Source organism: Cyprinus carpio, chromosome A18 (assembly GCF_018340385.1).
Source record: "Cyprinus carpio isolate SPL01 chromosome A18, ASM1834038v1, whole genome shotgun sequence".
NCBI classification, from domain to species: Eukaryota; Metazoa; Chordata; class Actinopteri; order Cypriniformes; family Cyprinidae; genus Cyprinus; species Cyprinus carpio.
Window position 1 is genome coordinate 9,482,340 of NC_056589.1, and position 15,818 is coordinate 9,498,157.

Sequence of the window (15,818 nt, forward strand, 5' to 3'; positions counted from 1 at the left end):
GTTATTTGTGTCTTTTATTTGGCTTTTGTTTGTTTGCTGTTTTTTTTTTGTTTCATTTTTTGTCTTATCTTCATGCTATTGGTTCCTCTTGTTCATTGTGTCATGTTCTGATTGGTTTATTGTCTTGTCATGTGATTATCAGTTCTGTTTGCTCATTGGTTTGTTCATGTCATGTGACCCTCATTGTCTGTTATAAGTAGTCATGTTTTTGCCATTGTCTCTTGTCGTGTAATGTTGTAACCTGCAGTCGGTGAGTCTAGTCTGTTGATGCCATGTCAAGTCTGTTCATGCCACATCAAGTCTGTTCAAGTCTAGTCAAGTCTGTGTTTGGATGTTTGGATTACACCTTGTAAATAAACTGCACTTGGGTTCTCACTACGCTCGCCTTCAGTGGACTTGTTACTATATATATAGCATATTTCAATGGGTAGTCTTGCTTAATTTAATCAAATTTGGGCTTCAAAGAGCCCTGGCACATATTTATTTTATAATATCACTTTACCTATGGAAAATCAATTCAAGCCACAATTTTAATGCATTCAATTTATTTTTTTTATTTTTTGGGGGGAGAATGATTGGCCTGTTACAATTCTCTCTTTCCCTTTATGTGTATACAGGTGAATTTTGCACTGAAACAGAAGTCAGACATTGAGCACTACAGGAATAAGCTTAGACTGAAGGCCAAGAGGAAGGGATATTATGGCATCCCTTCTGCTGAGGGGAAAGATAGCACTAAAGACCTAAGTCAGCAACACAAGTACAGCCATGACAGGCCTCCACACCCACAGAGCAGAGCTCAGGCACTGGAGGATGACAGGGGATCCACATTTGTAAAGTATCACAGGAGGTAAGGGATTTTGCTTGAATGGAAATGAGTGTTTAACAAGATATGGTTGTCTTTATGTGTGCACACTTTAATTCTTATTGTGACACTGTCTTTCAGAATTATTGATCTACACAAATTATACCTGATGATGAAGGCCATAGTGTCATTTGTTAATTTATTTATCTACAATGGTCCCAAAAGTGTTTGGATACTTAAAACACACTTAAAAATTACGGAATATCTTTACATTAGATAAAATATCAGAACATTAATTAATAATACAATTCCAAACAGTCTGTTTATAATGTATTTTGCACTTCAGAAATGTGATGTTACTGAGCCTTAGTGCACTCTGGTGTTTGCGGAGCATTGTGGGATTTTTCAGGGAGCGAACCTTTCAATGCACTGGAATAATTTTGTGATTGAGACAGCCCTTAAAATTGCCAACCTGACAACAGTTAGTTAAAGTAGCCCAATTCAATGGGTTAGCTTTCTATAAAACAGGAACATTTAGCAAATGACAAGTATGTAGTTAATTCTCATTAAATTAGTTTATTTTTTTATTTTTTCATTATTTTCCATAATGTAATGATACAAATTAAACTTTCATATTTTAGATTCACTGCACACCAACTGAAATATTTCAGGTCTTTTATGGTTTTAATACTGATGATTTTGGCATACAGCTCATGAAAACCCAAAATTCCTATCTCAAAAAATTAGCATATCATGAAAAGGTTCTCTAAACGAGCTATTAACCTAATCATCTGAATCAACTAATTAACTCTAAACACCTGCAAAAGATTCCTGAGGCTTTTAAAAACTCTTTTTTGAGAAGGGCCTGGAGTCAATATGCAGTGAGCTTTGTAGACTAGCTGTTAGCAATCATGAGCCTTGATGATGAAAACACTGTATGCTCAGAAATCTCTGTTGTTCTTTTCCCAGGAGTTCAGAAGTAGGTACAAAAGCTGCTGTCACAGACATGACTGGATCAGATATTCAGTACATCCTTTGCCTGGTCTCATTAGCTGACTGAAATGCCCTTGCTTTGGAGTTTTGTCTCAGTTTAAATACTTAATTTCCTTTTTGGATCCATTGGCACTCTGTCAAATCTTGTGTAATGTGTTGCTCATTGTTTAAAGAAGGAGAGCGTACCTTTCTGCGGCTTTCAGCTTTCCATTTGATTAAGCCTCAGTTGCTGGAGACTACTGGCATGGCTTAAAATCTCACCCCAATGATTCGTTCAGATGACATTGGAGAAGAAATTCTCTTGGTTTTAATATGAAGGCCTTTGGGAAAGTTGTTTTACTTAAAGCCTATGAGAAAAGCAAAGTGTCCCATTTTCTCCACAGTGCCATAAAATAAATAAATAAAAATGATAGATAGATAGATAGTGTGTGTGTGTGTGTATAAATATCTATTAATTTCTTTTATAAAGTCAACCCCTCTGAAAGAACACTGATTATTTAAATTAGTCTTACTGAGCATTTCGAAAGGTCCTTTAAGGGGCTTTATGTATTTTTAAAACTGCTGAGGACATTTATTAAAACTTTGAGTTTTACTTACTTTTATTAAAACTTTGAGTGAACTTTTAGTGACCCTTTATAGTTAAGCGTCTTATTTTTGCTGTGTTTTCTGAGTAAAAGTGCTAACCTCTGCTTTACTGTGATCTGCTGTCTAGCTGGCTCATAGCTTTGACGCAGGACTCAGAATGATGAAATCTAAATAAAGTTGTCTACACAGCGGCTCAATCTTTGTGCTTATTAAAGTATTTCTTATCAACTCCCAGATGATTTTTCTCAGAGCATTTTTTATTTTTTATTTTTTTTTACGGTGAAGTTCTTAAATTCTGTTGTAATGTTTGTATTTTTTTGTTAGAAAAAAATCATATTTTATGTCATTGTAAATCCATCACAATAGAGCTGCCTTATCTGGCCAAAAATGGAATGCAATTGATGTTGCGATGACAAGTTTGCTGCGATATGAAATAAATTTTAAGCTAAAACAGATTAAGACACCAACTTTTGGCCAGTATTCTGAGGACCCCTGCCATATCTTGACACCAGAGCATCATGGAGACATGGTGTTGACTGTTTTGTCAGTTTGTTTTATTAAACAATAAACAGTTATTTATATATTCTCTAAATAATTGATAATGTCTTCACATATTTTTTTTTCTTTTATCAGAACTGAACCTATGTACTATGTACTCATAAAAATACGTACCTCTGTACACTTTTTGTGTAACACCGTTTTTACGCGCCTTACTGCACGTTTCGCCACAGTTTTAAAGAGAAATGTCCACTGAGTGGCTCTGAAACACTGGTTCAATTTGTGAACCCTGGTACATTTTTATTATGTTTAAATGGGTATGTGTTGCTGTGTTTTTATTATGTTGTTTCTGGTATGTATTGCCGCAGTTCAGAATTCAAATATCTGGGGACTGTCGCTAAAAGTTAATGCTCTATCGTGTTGGAAATTACACCAAACCCAACCCTAAACCTACCCGATAGTGTTAAATGGGTCAAATGATGTGATTTCAAACTTTCCTTTCTCTTTGGAGTGTTACAAGCTCTTGGTGAATAAAGAAGATCTGTGAAGTTGCAAAGACTAATGTCTCAAATCCAAAGAGATATTCTTTATCAAAGCTAACATTCGTCCATGCCCCCCTGAAACGGCTCGTTCTAACACGCCCCCAAATATCTATGTCAGTATGTGGGAAGATCTGCATAACGCCGCCCAGATGTTCACGCAAAGAAAGAAATGTACCTTTTACACTGTGTACACTGTGGATCACTAAATCGGCTTTCAACGTGGACGAAGCGGAGTCCAGCCCAGGGTCGTCACATGTGGTTGCTGCAAGCCCAAGGTACGCTCCTTTGTGGAATCTGCCTGTCGCACCGTTCTCAAGCCGTCCGCCTCTGCTCACTCTAGGCCTCTGGCCTCTGCAATCTCAAGGCCACGGTGTGGGACGCTGTTTCGTTGAGAAAGCGAAACTACTTTGTTTTTGCCTTCCAAAAGAAGACACGACTAGACATCATGTTTATATCACGTTTATAATTAGCTTTATTTTTATGTCTCGTCACTCTGGCCGGACCAGGCATCACAATATGTTAAGAGGTGTAACATTTCCGTCACACACTTGAGGCATTCGGCCAATCACAATGCGCTGGATAGCTGGACAATCACAGCACACCTCGCTTTTCAGAGCGACGAGCCTTGCAAAAATCGATGCGTTTCAGAAGGCAGGGCATAGAGGAGAAACAATAATGTACAGTATATGGAAAATAATGTGGTTTTTTTTTCAACCTTAAACCACATAAACACATTTCTTTACACCAAATACACAAAATAATGTCCTTTTTAGCAGCATCATATGACCGAACCATGGTTACACGGGATTTAAACTGGAGCTCCTTGCCTCTCAAGTACGTCTCCTTACTCTGTGAGCTACTGAACAAACCTACCGTCTATGAAAACCCATAGATATGAAGCTGGTTATGTGCGATGCTAACATTCAAAAGCATCAGTTTTCAAATCTCCCAGCATATTAGTATTGTTTTGAAGTCATGACATGATATTCTTCAAGTAATTGTGTGAAAATTACACTTTATTAATCGAAACTCTGTAAATTTGTGTGAAAAGCAATAAAAGATGTCGGAGTTTTACTGCCTCTAGTGTTCATTTATTTTGGAAACTGCAGTGATATGCGCTTATTTGTACGTACTGTATTTTGCGTCTCGCTAAAAAAGTCCACCCAGGTACATTTATGCCATGAGACAAGGTAGTACTTAACACGTGTTCATTGATCTTACTCTGAATGGATTGTCATTTATTTTATTCAAAAAAAAAAAAAAGTCTTTATATTCTAAAATGTAATTAAAATGCAGCTTTTTCTTCCTCTGAAACAGCGTTTCTTTTCTGATGACTGCATATGCAGCATGGAGGAATATACTCATTCTAGAGTGCAGACCATTAAATGACTTATATTGCCTAACTTGAATACTGTATCTATTTCAGTGAACATGGCAGACACATACATAGACAGACAGACAGACAGACACACACACACACACACACACACACAAACATAGACACAGGCCTTACATAGTCCCATTAACATGTTCAGATGTTACTGTTCTAAAATCTCTCTCTCTCTCTCTCTCTCTCTCTTTCTCTCTGTCTTTATCTCTGTCTCTGTCTCTGTGTGTGTGTGATGGTTTCAGACCCTCTCAGGTGAGTCACCCCACACATCGCAGCAGACAGTCTCTAAACAGTCCCAGTCCTGGAGGAACAGAGATGGATCTTCTGGTCATGAGAGAGAGACCCAGAAAGGGGATCCGTAACAGTGGCTATGATGTGAGTGTTCTTCATGAAAAGCTGTATAAAACATTAGCAAAGATGTAAAGGCTTCAAGAAAAAAACACAGCTGTAGAGCGTGGTGCCAGCATCAGCAAGGTTGTGACTTTGGATAAAAGCATCTGGCAAATGCATAGATACATATACGTATATAACACTGGACAGTTACAAATGATTTTGTAAGGCATTGCTTGATTGTTATTGGGTGGAGAAGTGGTTGTGTTGTGTTACGCTTGGTTAGTTGCTGCTGACAGTCTATTCAGGATTTGTTGTTTTGCCGTGTTTTTTTATTTTTATTTTTTTAAATAAGTGCTGGTTGTTTCAAATAATAATCATAAGTTCATAAATATGGATACAGAAGCACAGTGGTTTGGTTTGCAGATGGGAATAAAGTATGGAATCAGTCTTGACCAAGTTTATTATTAATTTAACCAACATTTAAATCATTAACTTATTGTATTTTAATGGTGTTAGAGTTTTCATTGTTGTAAAATTTTATTTTGTATTAGTGTATAAATAAAAACAATAAAACAACATAATTACATAAACAGTGAATAGGCTAACTCTAAAAGGTGAATTAAGGTATATGCACATACAAAACATAAATTTTTATTCAGATTTCAGAATGAGCTTTTGAAATATATATGTTGATGTCTGATATTCATGATGTTCATCTGATGTTCACAACTGTAATGAATGTGATAAGTAACTTTGCAATATTGGGAAATTCCAGACATTAAACAAATAACTATTTTTAGATCATTTGCGTTGTAAGAATATACAGGGATACTTCAGATATAAAAACACTGACTGGTTAGGTGATGTTTTCTCATTAAAATAATACGATTTCCTATTAATTCAATAGAATGTATTGGAATACTCGGGAACACTAATATAGCGGCGCTGTGGCTTCACTTTTATGACATGATGAGCAACCCAGTTCTCTATTATATTTAAGTGTCCTAGATTTACATTGGCAGTATGTTCAATTGGGCCAAGACTCCTCTAACTCACACTAAATTTTGTCAAGCAACATGCTAGTACCATGCTAATGCATGGCACGCAGTACACACAATTTTGTTATGTAAATACATACATTAGTAACCGCTTCCCCATCGAACTGTCTCTCCGGTTGCGTTGCTGACGTTTGTGGGGAACGCATCCAATAGTGCCATGCTATGAGCAGATGCAGAATGAAGCCTGCACTGTGAGCCCAGCCCCAGAGCACTTGTGTTGAGGACTCCTACTGTATAAGCATGAGCCAAGATGAGCCATTAGGCTGAGGACCACAAAATACTGCCTTTTCCACTTACAAAAGGGAGAACGGGGCAGAATTAAGCTGACAAAATCCATGCCTGTAGGGCAGGCATATCCAAGTTATAGAATCAGTGGCAGCTCAAACCTCACCATATTTAGTCATTTTGCAGACGCTTTTATCCAAAGTGACATACAATTGGGGGATACATAAAGCGATTCTTCTTAAAGAGGCAAACAGAGAGGGAGTGCTTGTAATACCAAGTTTTAGACATTGTTCAAATAAGTACAAGCTAGAAAGAGAAGGAATGAATAAAGATAAAGACTTTTTTTTTTTAAGTAGCTTCGAAAGAGATGAGTTTTCAGCTGTCGCTTGAAAATTGTCAGGGATTCCGCATTCCGGATTCCGGTGGGAAGATCATTCCACCAGCCAGGAATGGTAAACAAGAATGTTCTGGAAAGTGATTTTGAGCCTTTCTGTGATGGTAACACAAGGCGTCGCTCACTAGCGGATCTCAGACTTCTGGGGGGGATGTAGATTCGTATGTTCTATATGCAAGCATCAATGTGTTGAACTTGATGCGAGCCGCAACCAGTCGTGCCGCTGCATTCTGAATCATTTGTAGAGGTTTGATTGTGCTTGATGGAAGTCCAGCCAGAAAAGCATTGCAGTAGTCCAGCCTAGAAATGACAAGGGCCTGGACAAGAAGTTGAGCAGCATTCTCCGTTAGAAAGGGCCTGATCTTTCTGATGTTGTACAATGCAAACCTGCAAGATCGAGCAGTCTTTGCAATGTGGTCTTTGAAGGTCAGCTGGTCATCAAAGGTCACACCAAGATTTCTGACCGAAGTTGATGGGGTAATTGTAGAAGAACCTAGCTGGATGGAGAAATCATACTGTAGAGTTGGAGTGGCAGGGAAGACAAAAGCTCAGTCTTTGCCAGGTTGAGCTGTTGGTGATATTCTTTCATCCATGCTGAGATGCCCGCAAGGCAGCCTGAGATCCATGCAGCTACCGTTGGATCATCTGGTTGAAATGAAAGATAGAGCTGTGTGTCATCAGCAAAGCAATGGTAGGATAAGCCATGTCCCTGTATGATAGGCCCCAGTGATGTTGTGTATGTGGAGAAGAGGAAGGGTCCAAGAACTGATCCCTGAGGAACCCCAGTGACATGTTGATGTGCTTCGTATATCTCCCCTCCCCAAGCCACCCTGAAAGACCTACCAGTGAGATAGGACTCAAATCAGCGAAGTGGAATCCCTGTGATGCCCAGTGATGAGAGGGCAGACAGGAGGATATGATGATTGACAGTGTCAAAAGCAGCAGATAGATCCAGCAGAATAAGAACTGATCATCTGGAATCAGCTTTTGCAATCCGCAGGGCTTCCAGGACTGACAGTAACGCAGTCTCAGTTGAATGGCCACTCCTGAAACTTGACTGGTTAGCATCCAGTTTGTTGTTCTGTGAGAGAAACAATGATATCTGGTTGAAAACAACCCTTTCGAGGGTTTTCACTATGAATGGAAGGAGAGAGAGAGGACTGTAGCTATATGTAAGTGAAGTGTTTAATGTAGGTTTTTTGAGCAGTGGGGTTACCCGAGCCTGCTTGAATGCAGTGGGGAAGGTACCTGTGAGAAGAGATGTGTTGATGATGTGAGTTACTTTTTCATATAGCTAATTTAGGGCTGTGATGCTGTGATTTTTACCACCGCGGTGGTAATGGACCAACTACTGCCAGTGGCGCGGTGTTGATGCTTATATAATTTATATTAATTATATACATATAATTTATGTATAACAAAAGTGTGTTTATATACGACACAACAAAATACAAATTAATTATAATCAATCAATCGGTAATGCTACACTGGATGCAGCACTACACAACATGACAAATTCCTGACTTATTTTTTTCTTTGATTTGTTTCCTAACAAGAAAAAAATAAAGACTGACATCTTTATTTAACCTAAATCTGTAATTACAGTTATTTAATTTTAGTTAGGCCTATATAATTCATATACATTTCATTTATATCATTTCGTATCATTTAGTTATATAATAATAATCATACACATCATTTGATATAATAATAACCCAATTTTAAGCAAAAACAGAATGTTCTGACAAACTTTGTGAAATTATACCACGTAAACTTTTTAGAAGACAGTCAGCTCCCCTCAGAAACACATTCATATAAATCCCCAAATCAATATAGAGGATTTTCTTCCAATAGTTCGTGCATCATGAACAGTGAGTGATCTGCCTGCTACAGTATTTTTCTCTGTGTGTCCGTCTTCAACATCTCTAGCCTGTGTTAACGGGCATTTACAGACTTCATATTTTCACATAAATGACATTTTGGAAAATGATTGCATTGCAACGCAGTTTGTGCAAGTCCAGGACAGAGAGTTGCAATAAGGCAAAAAACGGCCGGTTGCCGATTGCATAAAGGCCAAAGTATATTTCGGCCGTCCGCGCACCGTCGGCATTACGTTATTTTCGTCATCAAGAGGGCTCGCGGACAGCCAGTACAGGCGGACAGCCGCGCACCCCATGATACTGCGCATGCGAGCTCATCCATCCGCGCTTATCTGTGGTCGAGTATACTTTTGAAAGCTGTGCGGACGCGGCTGTGTGTGAGAAGGAAAGGAACGCTGAATGTGAAGTGTACCCGGGCCTTAAGTTCGGCCATCCTACACACACGTGACTGACCGCTCGCTCACACCAACAGGAGGAGGAGGGGTTAGTGTTACTCTCTACACTGCACTCAGCCTGAGGGATTCCTACTGTTTCAGTCATTGAGGAGACATGAAAAACAATGCATACCGCAGGAACGGTATAATGAAAAATATTAGTTGTTTTGAAACCGTGAAATTTTCAAATTGCGGTATACCTTGAAACCAGTAATCAGCCCATGTCTAGTACTGACACAGAGTTCAAATGTCCTGGGTAGACACTAGACAAACCTGTTGCGACATGATGTCATTTTCGGTGCAGACACGGTTCACTGAAAAAAGCCTTGTCTGTTTGGGAAGGTGCGTGCGCAGTCAGCAGAGGCTCGCGAAGTGGAGTCAAGACGAAAGTATAAATCCCATGGGGGCATTAACTCCTCGTCTGCACGCACTCTCTTTGAAATAGGAATCGTTGCCACATTTATTGTTAAAATCTTTCATTTATCACAGTCTCATTTATATTTGGCCAGTTTGGAGAAACTAAGCCTCGCCAAACCTGACCAGACAGGCATTTGTGATCATGGAAACTTGAATAATCAAAGTCTACTGATTAATCAGTGAAATAATTGATAATTAGCTGATTAACCCTTCTAATAATCGTTAGATTAATCGATTATCAAAATAATCCTTTGTTGCAGCCCTACACGTCGGACACATCACAAGAACCCGGGTCCAGGCTCCATGCTGAACACCAGTCACAGAAGATTGACCATTTAAGGGCGTAAAGGCTCGTTGTAGATAGGGCTCTAGCCTCTAAAATGGTGTTACTAACACTCTCAAAGAGCTGTATGGCTCCCGTTGATGGACCAAACATGAAGGTTTCACAGCTGTGGCCAGGCATGCCAAATCAAGCCATTCACTTGCGAGAGAAGGCCCTTTCTCAGTGGCACTGGCCAGGCACTGCTAATAGCAGCTTAATCAACTCAGGGAACCACGTCTGGTTCCTTCAGAGTGAGGCCACAATGAGGACTGAGCATTTGACTTCCCTGACCTGTCTGATGACCTGAGGAAGCAGGGAAATTGGGGGGAAGGCGTACAGGCGAGCGCTGGGACAATCGTGGACCAAGTCATCTTGCTGTTTCAAGAAATAAATTGGGCAGTGAGTTGTGTTCTGTGGCGAAAGAGGTCCGCCTCTGCCCTCTCGAAGACGGACCAAATCATTTGAACCACTGGAGGATGTAGTCTCCATTTTCCTGGAGCTACATTGCCTCTGGAAAGCATATCTGCATCTAGGTTCAATCTGCCAGGCTCATAGACTGCTCTTAGTGAGAGAAGTTTACTCGGTGCCCATAACAGGAGGTGCCAAGTCATCCTGTAAAGGAAGTGTGATCTGATACCGCCTTGGCAATTGATGTATGCTACCACGTCATGTTGTCTGAGCAGACCAGGACGTGGTGCCCCTTTAGGGCTGGCAGAAAGTTTTTCAGGGCCAGGCAAACTGCCATCCTCTCAATGCAGTTGAAATGCAGGTTTTGCTTCAGGCTTGACCAGGAGCTGAACGCTGGGTTGCCCTCGAACAGAGCCCCCCAAACCAAGTTGGATGCATCTTTCATAATTACCTTCCTCCTGGAGGTCAGTCCCAGTTGAACACTTGATAGAAACATGCGAGAAGTTGTTCAGGGGGCCACAGCTCTGATGCAGTGATAGGTTACACTGATATAAGACCGGGCCCAGGTGCAAGGCATGGGATGGAATATGGGCTTTGAGCCAATACTGGAGAGGCCGCATATAGAGCAGGCCTAGAGGAATCACAGAAGAGGTGGCAGACATAAGGCCGAGCATCCTCTGAAAAGCCCTGAGGGGAGTAGCAAGAAGTTAAAACAATCTAGCAAAATGTTAAAATATATAAATGGAAACTTTCATAAACTTTCAGACTAGATGCTCTCAATCCAACATCAAAGTTTTTCTACAAACTTTGTTAACTAGTATGTTATTCATATTGTCATGTCAAATGTATTTTAATAGCACTGAAAGGTATCATAAGTTTGATCATTCATACAGTGTTCATATGAATACATTAACAATACATGCAGCCTTGAACAAAGCTCCCCAACCCAAGTTGGATGCGCCTGTCATAACTACCTTCCTCCTGGAGGTCAGTCCCAGATGAACAGCTGATAGAAAAAGGCGGGCCAGGGGGCTGCTTCTGATACAGTGATGGGTCACCCTGATATAAGACCAGGTGGCCAACAAAAAGCCGAGCAGCCTCTGAAAAGCCCTGAGGGGATGTGAAGTCCCTAATTTGAATGACACCACCAGGCGCAGAATAGTCAAGGATTATTCCGTCAAAATCCATCTGGGCTGCGTCTATAACAGTCCCCAGAAATTAACTTTGCCGCTTTTTACAAGATGTAAAATAAGTATTTGATGCCCCCAGAGTGTGTATGTTAAGGTTTAGCTCAAAATACCCCACAGATAAGATTTTATAGCTTGTTAAAATTGCCACTTTTAGGCTATGGGCCAAAATGCCCCATTTTTGTGTTTGTCTCTTTAAATGCAAATGAGCTGCTGCTCCTGCCTCCCTTTTCAGGAGAGGGTGGAGCTTCAAGATCTCATGCTCCGGCATACCAATATTGGCCTTTTAAACATTCCACTATTAGTACAAGCGTGTTATCTTTACAGAAAACATACTCTGTTTTAGTCTATGGAGAGTCCTATGTTTGTTGGTGCAACTGTGTTAAAACACCTTATAAAAAAGTGATTTTTGCATAAAAGGACACCTTCAAATTTATTCTCAACCCGAGATGCTCCATGTGGCTGAGCAACAGCGACCTGTGAGCAACGAGTTCCCATTCTGACCCAGCTAAAACCAGCCAATCATAGAGGTAATTCAAAATGCGGATTCCCATCTGCCTCAGAGGGGAGAGAGCCGCATCTATGCACTTTGTGAAAGTGCGTGGGGCCAGGGACAGTCTGAATGGTAGGACTGTAAATTGATAGGCCACTCCCTTAAAGAATGGTCTAAGATGGTAGGGCTATGTGGATGTGAAAGTAAGCGTCTTTCAGATCCACTGTCAAGGACTAGTACTTGCGACATATTTGTATGAGCTTCTGTTTCAGAATTAACATCCTGAATGGCTGACTCATAAGTGAGCTATTCAGATGCCTGAGATCGAGAATGGGTCTGAGCCCACCGTCTTTTTTGGGAACGAGGAAATAGTGGCTGAAAACGTCTGACTCACTATTCGCTGGAGGAACCATCTCCACCGTGCCTTTTGCAAGCAGTGTTTGTACTTTGGACCAGAGAACATGAGCTTTGTTGTCCCTTAACAAAGTCTGAGTAATAGCTCTGAAAGTGGGGGCAGTTGTGGCCTAAAGGTTGGAGAGTTGGACTTGTAACCCGATGGGGGGGGGGTTCTCTCTTCCACCCTCAATAACCATAGCTGAAGTGCCCTTGAGCAAGGCACTGAACCCCCAGTTGCTCCCCGGGCACTGGATATAGCTGCCCGCTGCTCCGGGTGTGTGTTCAAGGTGTGTTCACTTCTCACTGCTGCTCTCTTCCACCCTCAATAACCATGGCTAAAGTGCCCTTGAGCAAGGCAGTGAACCCCAAGTTGCTCCCCGGGCACTGGATATAGCTGCCCGCTGCTCTGGGTGTGTGTTCAAGGTGTGTTCACTTCTCACTGCTGTGTGTGTGCACTTGGATGGGTTAAATGCAAAGCACCAATTCCGAGTATGGGTTACCATACTTGGCAAATGTCATGACTTTCACTTTTTTTTTCACTTTCAAAATGAGGTGGCCTGCAAGTGAACTGGAATGAGTAACCTCGTTTTATGATATTTAGAATGATATTTTGAGTATGTGGGTATGCTATCACAGCAGTAATTTGTTTGGGTACGCACTGAACTTGAAGGACATGCCCAGATAGAATAAAATCTCCAATGCTCAGAAACGGTCAGAGGGCTGGAGGATGAGCGCAAGCATTTTTTGAGGGATTCCGGCCTTGGTGAGAACTGACCCTCTCCTCGTCCTCTCTGCGCACGGATAAGGATGGCTTCTGAGGCTTAGGGTCCAGCACCACTCGGGGGCGGGGACCTTGGTACTTCAGTTAGGGATAATGTCTTGCCATCTGGGGGGTGCTGCTGAAGCCCGGACTAAGATTTTTGCTGGGGGCTCAGGCAGCACCGGTTTTGTAGGCTGCTGAGTGCAAGGGGTCTTCTGGCGACTTGAAGCAGCCACAGCACTGGACCGCTTGGGTAAGAAGTGATGCAGTGACTGCAACTTTTTCTGTGCCTCAGTGAAGAGCTCAGCAAACCTGTCCATGGCAGGGCCAAATAGTCCATTGACTAAGACTAGCGATTGGAGGAAGCCAAGTAAGATTCAGAAAGATTCAGCCAAATGTGGTAAAGCTTTGCCAGTTGCCTGCGCCGTTGTCTTGGTAGTGTGCAGAGCCAGGTGAGTCTCTGTGCACAGCTCCTTGAAGGCGTTAGGGTCCATGGCTGTGTTGACTGTGAGAGAGAAGGGTCTTTGGACCCTTCGCTGGAACACACCCATTCTTCAGTGTCTGACACCATCAAGGACATGGAGTGATCAATGGAAATCTCATCAAAAGCGCTGAAAGAAACTAAGCCGCTCGCAGCTGACCATTGATCCTCCTGTGTGAAGCACACCGGTGAGACGAGGAGATGTGGGGGAGAGCACCATTTGTTTGTGCAGCTACACAAATGTGAACAAATCAGGCTTCAGTAGCAGAGTAAACAGGAGTTTCCCCACAAGTGTCAGCAACACAATGGGAGAGACCGTTCGATAAGTAACCATTTATAACCATGTGCCCCCCTCAAATGTGTCTGGGAACTTGCAAGTGCCTTGGTGGAAGAGTGGGGCAACATCTGAAAGTACTGCCAATTCTGGTGCAGTCCATGATGATGAGATGTCTTGGAATTGCCTTGGTGGATTGGTGGTGCATTGTTTGAAGGTTGTGGCAATTCTGGTGCAGTCCATCTCAGTATTCCTTTTCTGTATAATAAATGTCTTCACTAATGCATTAACCTAACTTGAAAGGATACAGTATAAAGCTGAGTGTCATTGGGATAGCAGTGAATAATGACTCCATGTTTTCTGACAGTGTTGCCCAGGAGAAGAGATACAATGAAAAACCAGGGGGCCTAATACTGATCCCTGTGGAACTCGTGTGTTATCTGACATGTCTTATTAACAGAAATAAACTGATAGTGATTATGGTAGGATCTAAAACCATTCTAATGTCCCTGCCCACAAATGCCAACATGATGCGGCAGGTATTATGCCACAGCATCAAAAGTAGCACTAGTGTCTGGAATTTCAGAATATATAAGGCAGGTCAATTTTAACTTATGTTCTTGACAATGTGCCTAAATCCTTATTGTAAATTATTTACAAATACCCTTTCATTGCAAATAGTTGTGAAGATAGTTGTGATATTTTAAGTATATTTTAATAAAAGATTTTTTGATATGAACAGGTGATTTTAGATTGACACATAATTAGCTAATTCTCTAGGATTATTCTTTATAAGAGTTTATTACTGCCAACTTGAAACTTTTGGGACTTTCCCTAAGAAAAGCGCATAAAAGAGAAGAGATTCTGAGTTTAGTGGATAAAGGGGGGTAACTCTTTCATTTTATTCACTGTTAACTAAGAGTTTTCCCTCATAAACAAAAAAAATAGCTGATTATTGATAGTAAGTAAGATATATGTTGTAGTAGTAATAATTTCAAGGAACCATAAAATTAAGGTCGTCAGAAAGAATATTGGAACCATGCGTCCTCGCTATGTCTTCTCAGAAGACACCCTTCATTGATGAACAGGAAGAGCTATCAAAATTTATTGGATGATGTTTCATTTACCCGGCAAACTTTAGATTAGAAAAACACTATTAACAATTTACTAGTTGCTTATTAGCATGCATACACTAGAATATTGGCTGTTTATTAGTACTTATAAAGCACATATTACTTCTGTATTCTGCATGACCGTATTCTAGATCCCCTGAAGGGATAGTTCACCCAAAAATGAAAATTACCCCATGAGTGGCAACATCTGAAAGTACTGCCAATTCTGGTGCAGTCCATGATGATGAGATGATTTTCTTGCACTCTAGTATGCCTATGTCCTACGTTATCTGCTGGAATGCCACTCTTCATGTATGCATGTACGACAGTAAGCAGAAGCTAGAGATTATGGTTTATACAGTTTTAAATATGGATATTTTTCTTACACAAACAAAGCCTTCACTTCAGAAGGCCTTTATTACCCCCTGGAGCTGTGTGGAGTACTTTTTATGATGGATGGATGCACTTTATTGGACTTCAAAATCTCAGCACCCATTCACTACAATTCTAAAGCTTGGAAGAGCCAGGAGATTTTTTAATGTAACTCCGATTATATTCTTCCGAACGAAGAAAGTCATATACACCTAGGCTGGCTTAAGGGTGAGTAAATCATAAGGTAATTTTCATTTTTTGGGGAACTATTCCTTTAACCATACCCCATACTTAAACATAGCTTCTGTGTTGTGAGGGGATTATAAGGATCTCTCATAGCTTTGATCTTTTTCAGTCTGGCTACTGTATTGAATAGGTTTTGGTTATTTTCTTGGAAATATGATATTCTTGGAGCTTTCAGACCCCATCTATAGTTGGAGACATATGCTTCCATGCCTCTCA

General features: G+C 40.8%; 1 protein-coding gene across 1 annotated transcript in view; it reads left to right on the plus strand.

Annotated features, from left to right (window-relative positions):
- The window catches only part of LOC109112385 (UPF0606 protein KIAA1549L-like), a 115,235-nt gene that overhangs the window by 83,207 nt on the left and 16,210 nt on the right, over positions 1 to 15,818 (plus strand). Inside the window, exons 16-17 of the mRNA XM_042774718.1 lie at positions 618 to 847; positions 5,053 to 5,185. Of these exons, the coding sequence (XP_042630652.1) occupies positions 618 to 847; positions 5,053 to 5,185 (363 nt within the window). The remainder of the gene's footprint in view (positions 1 to 617; positions 848 to 5,052; positions 5,186 to 15,818) is intronic.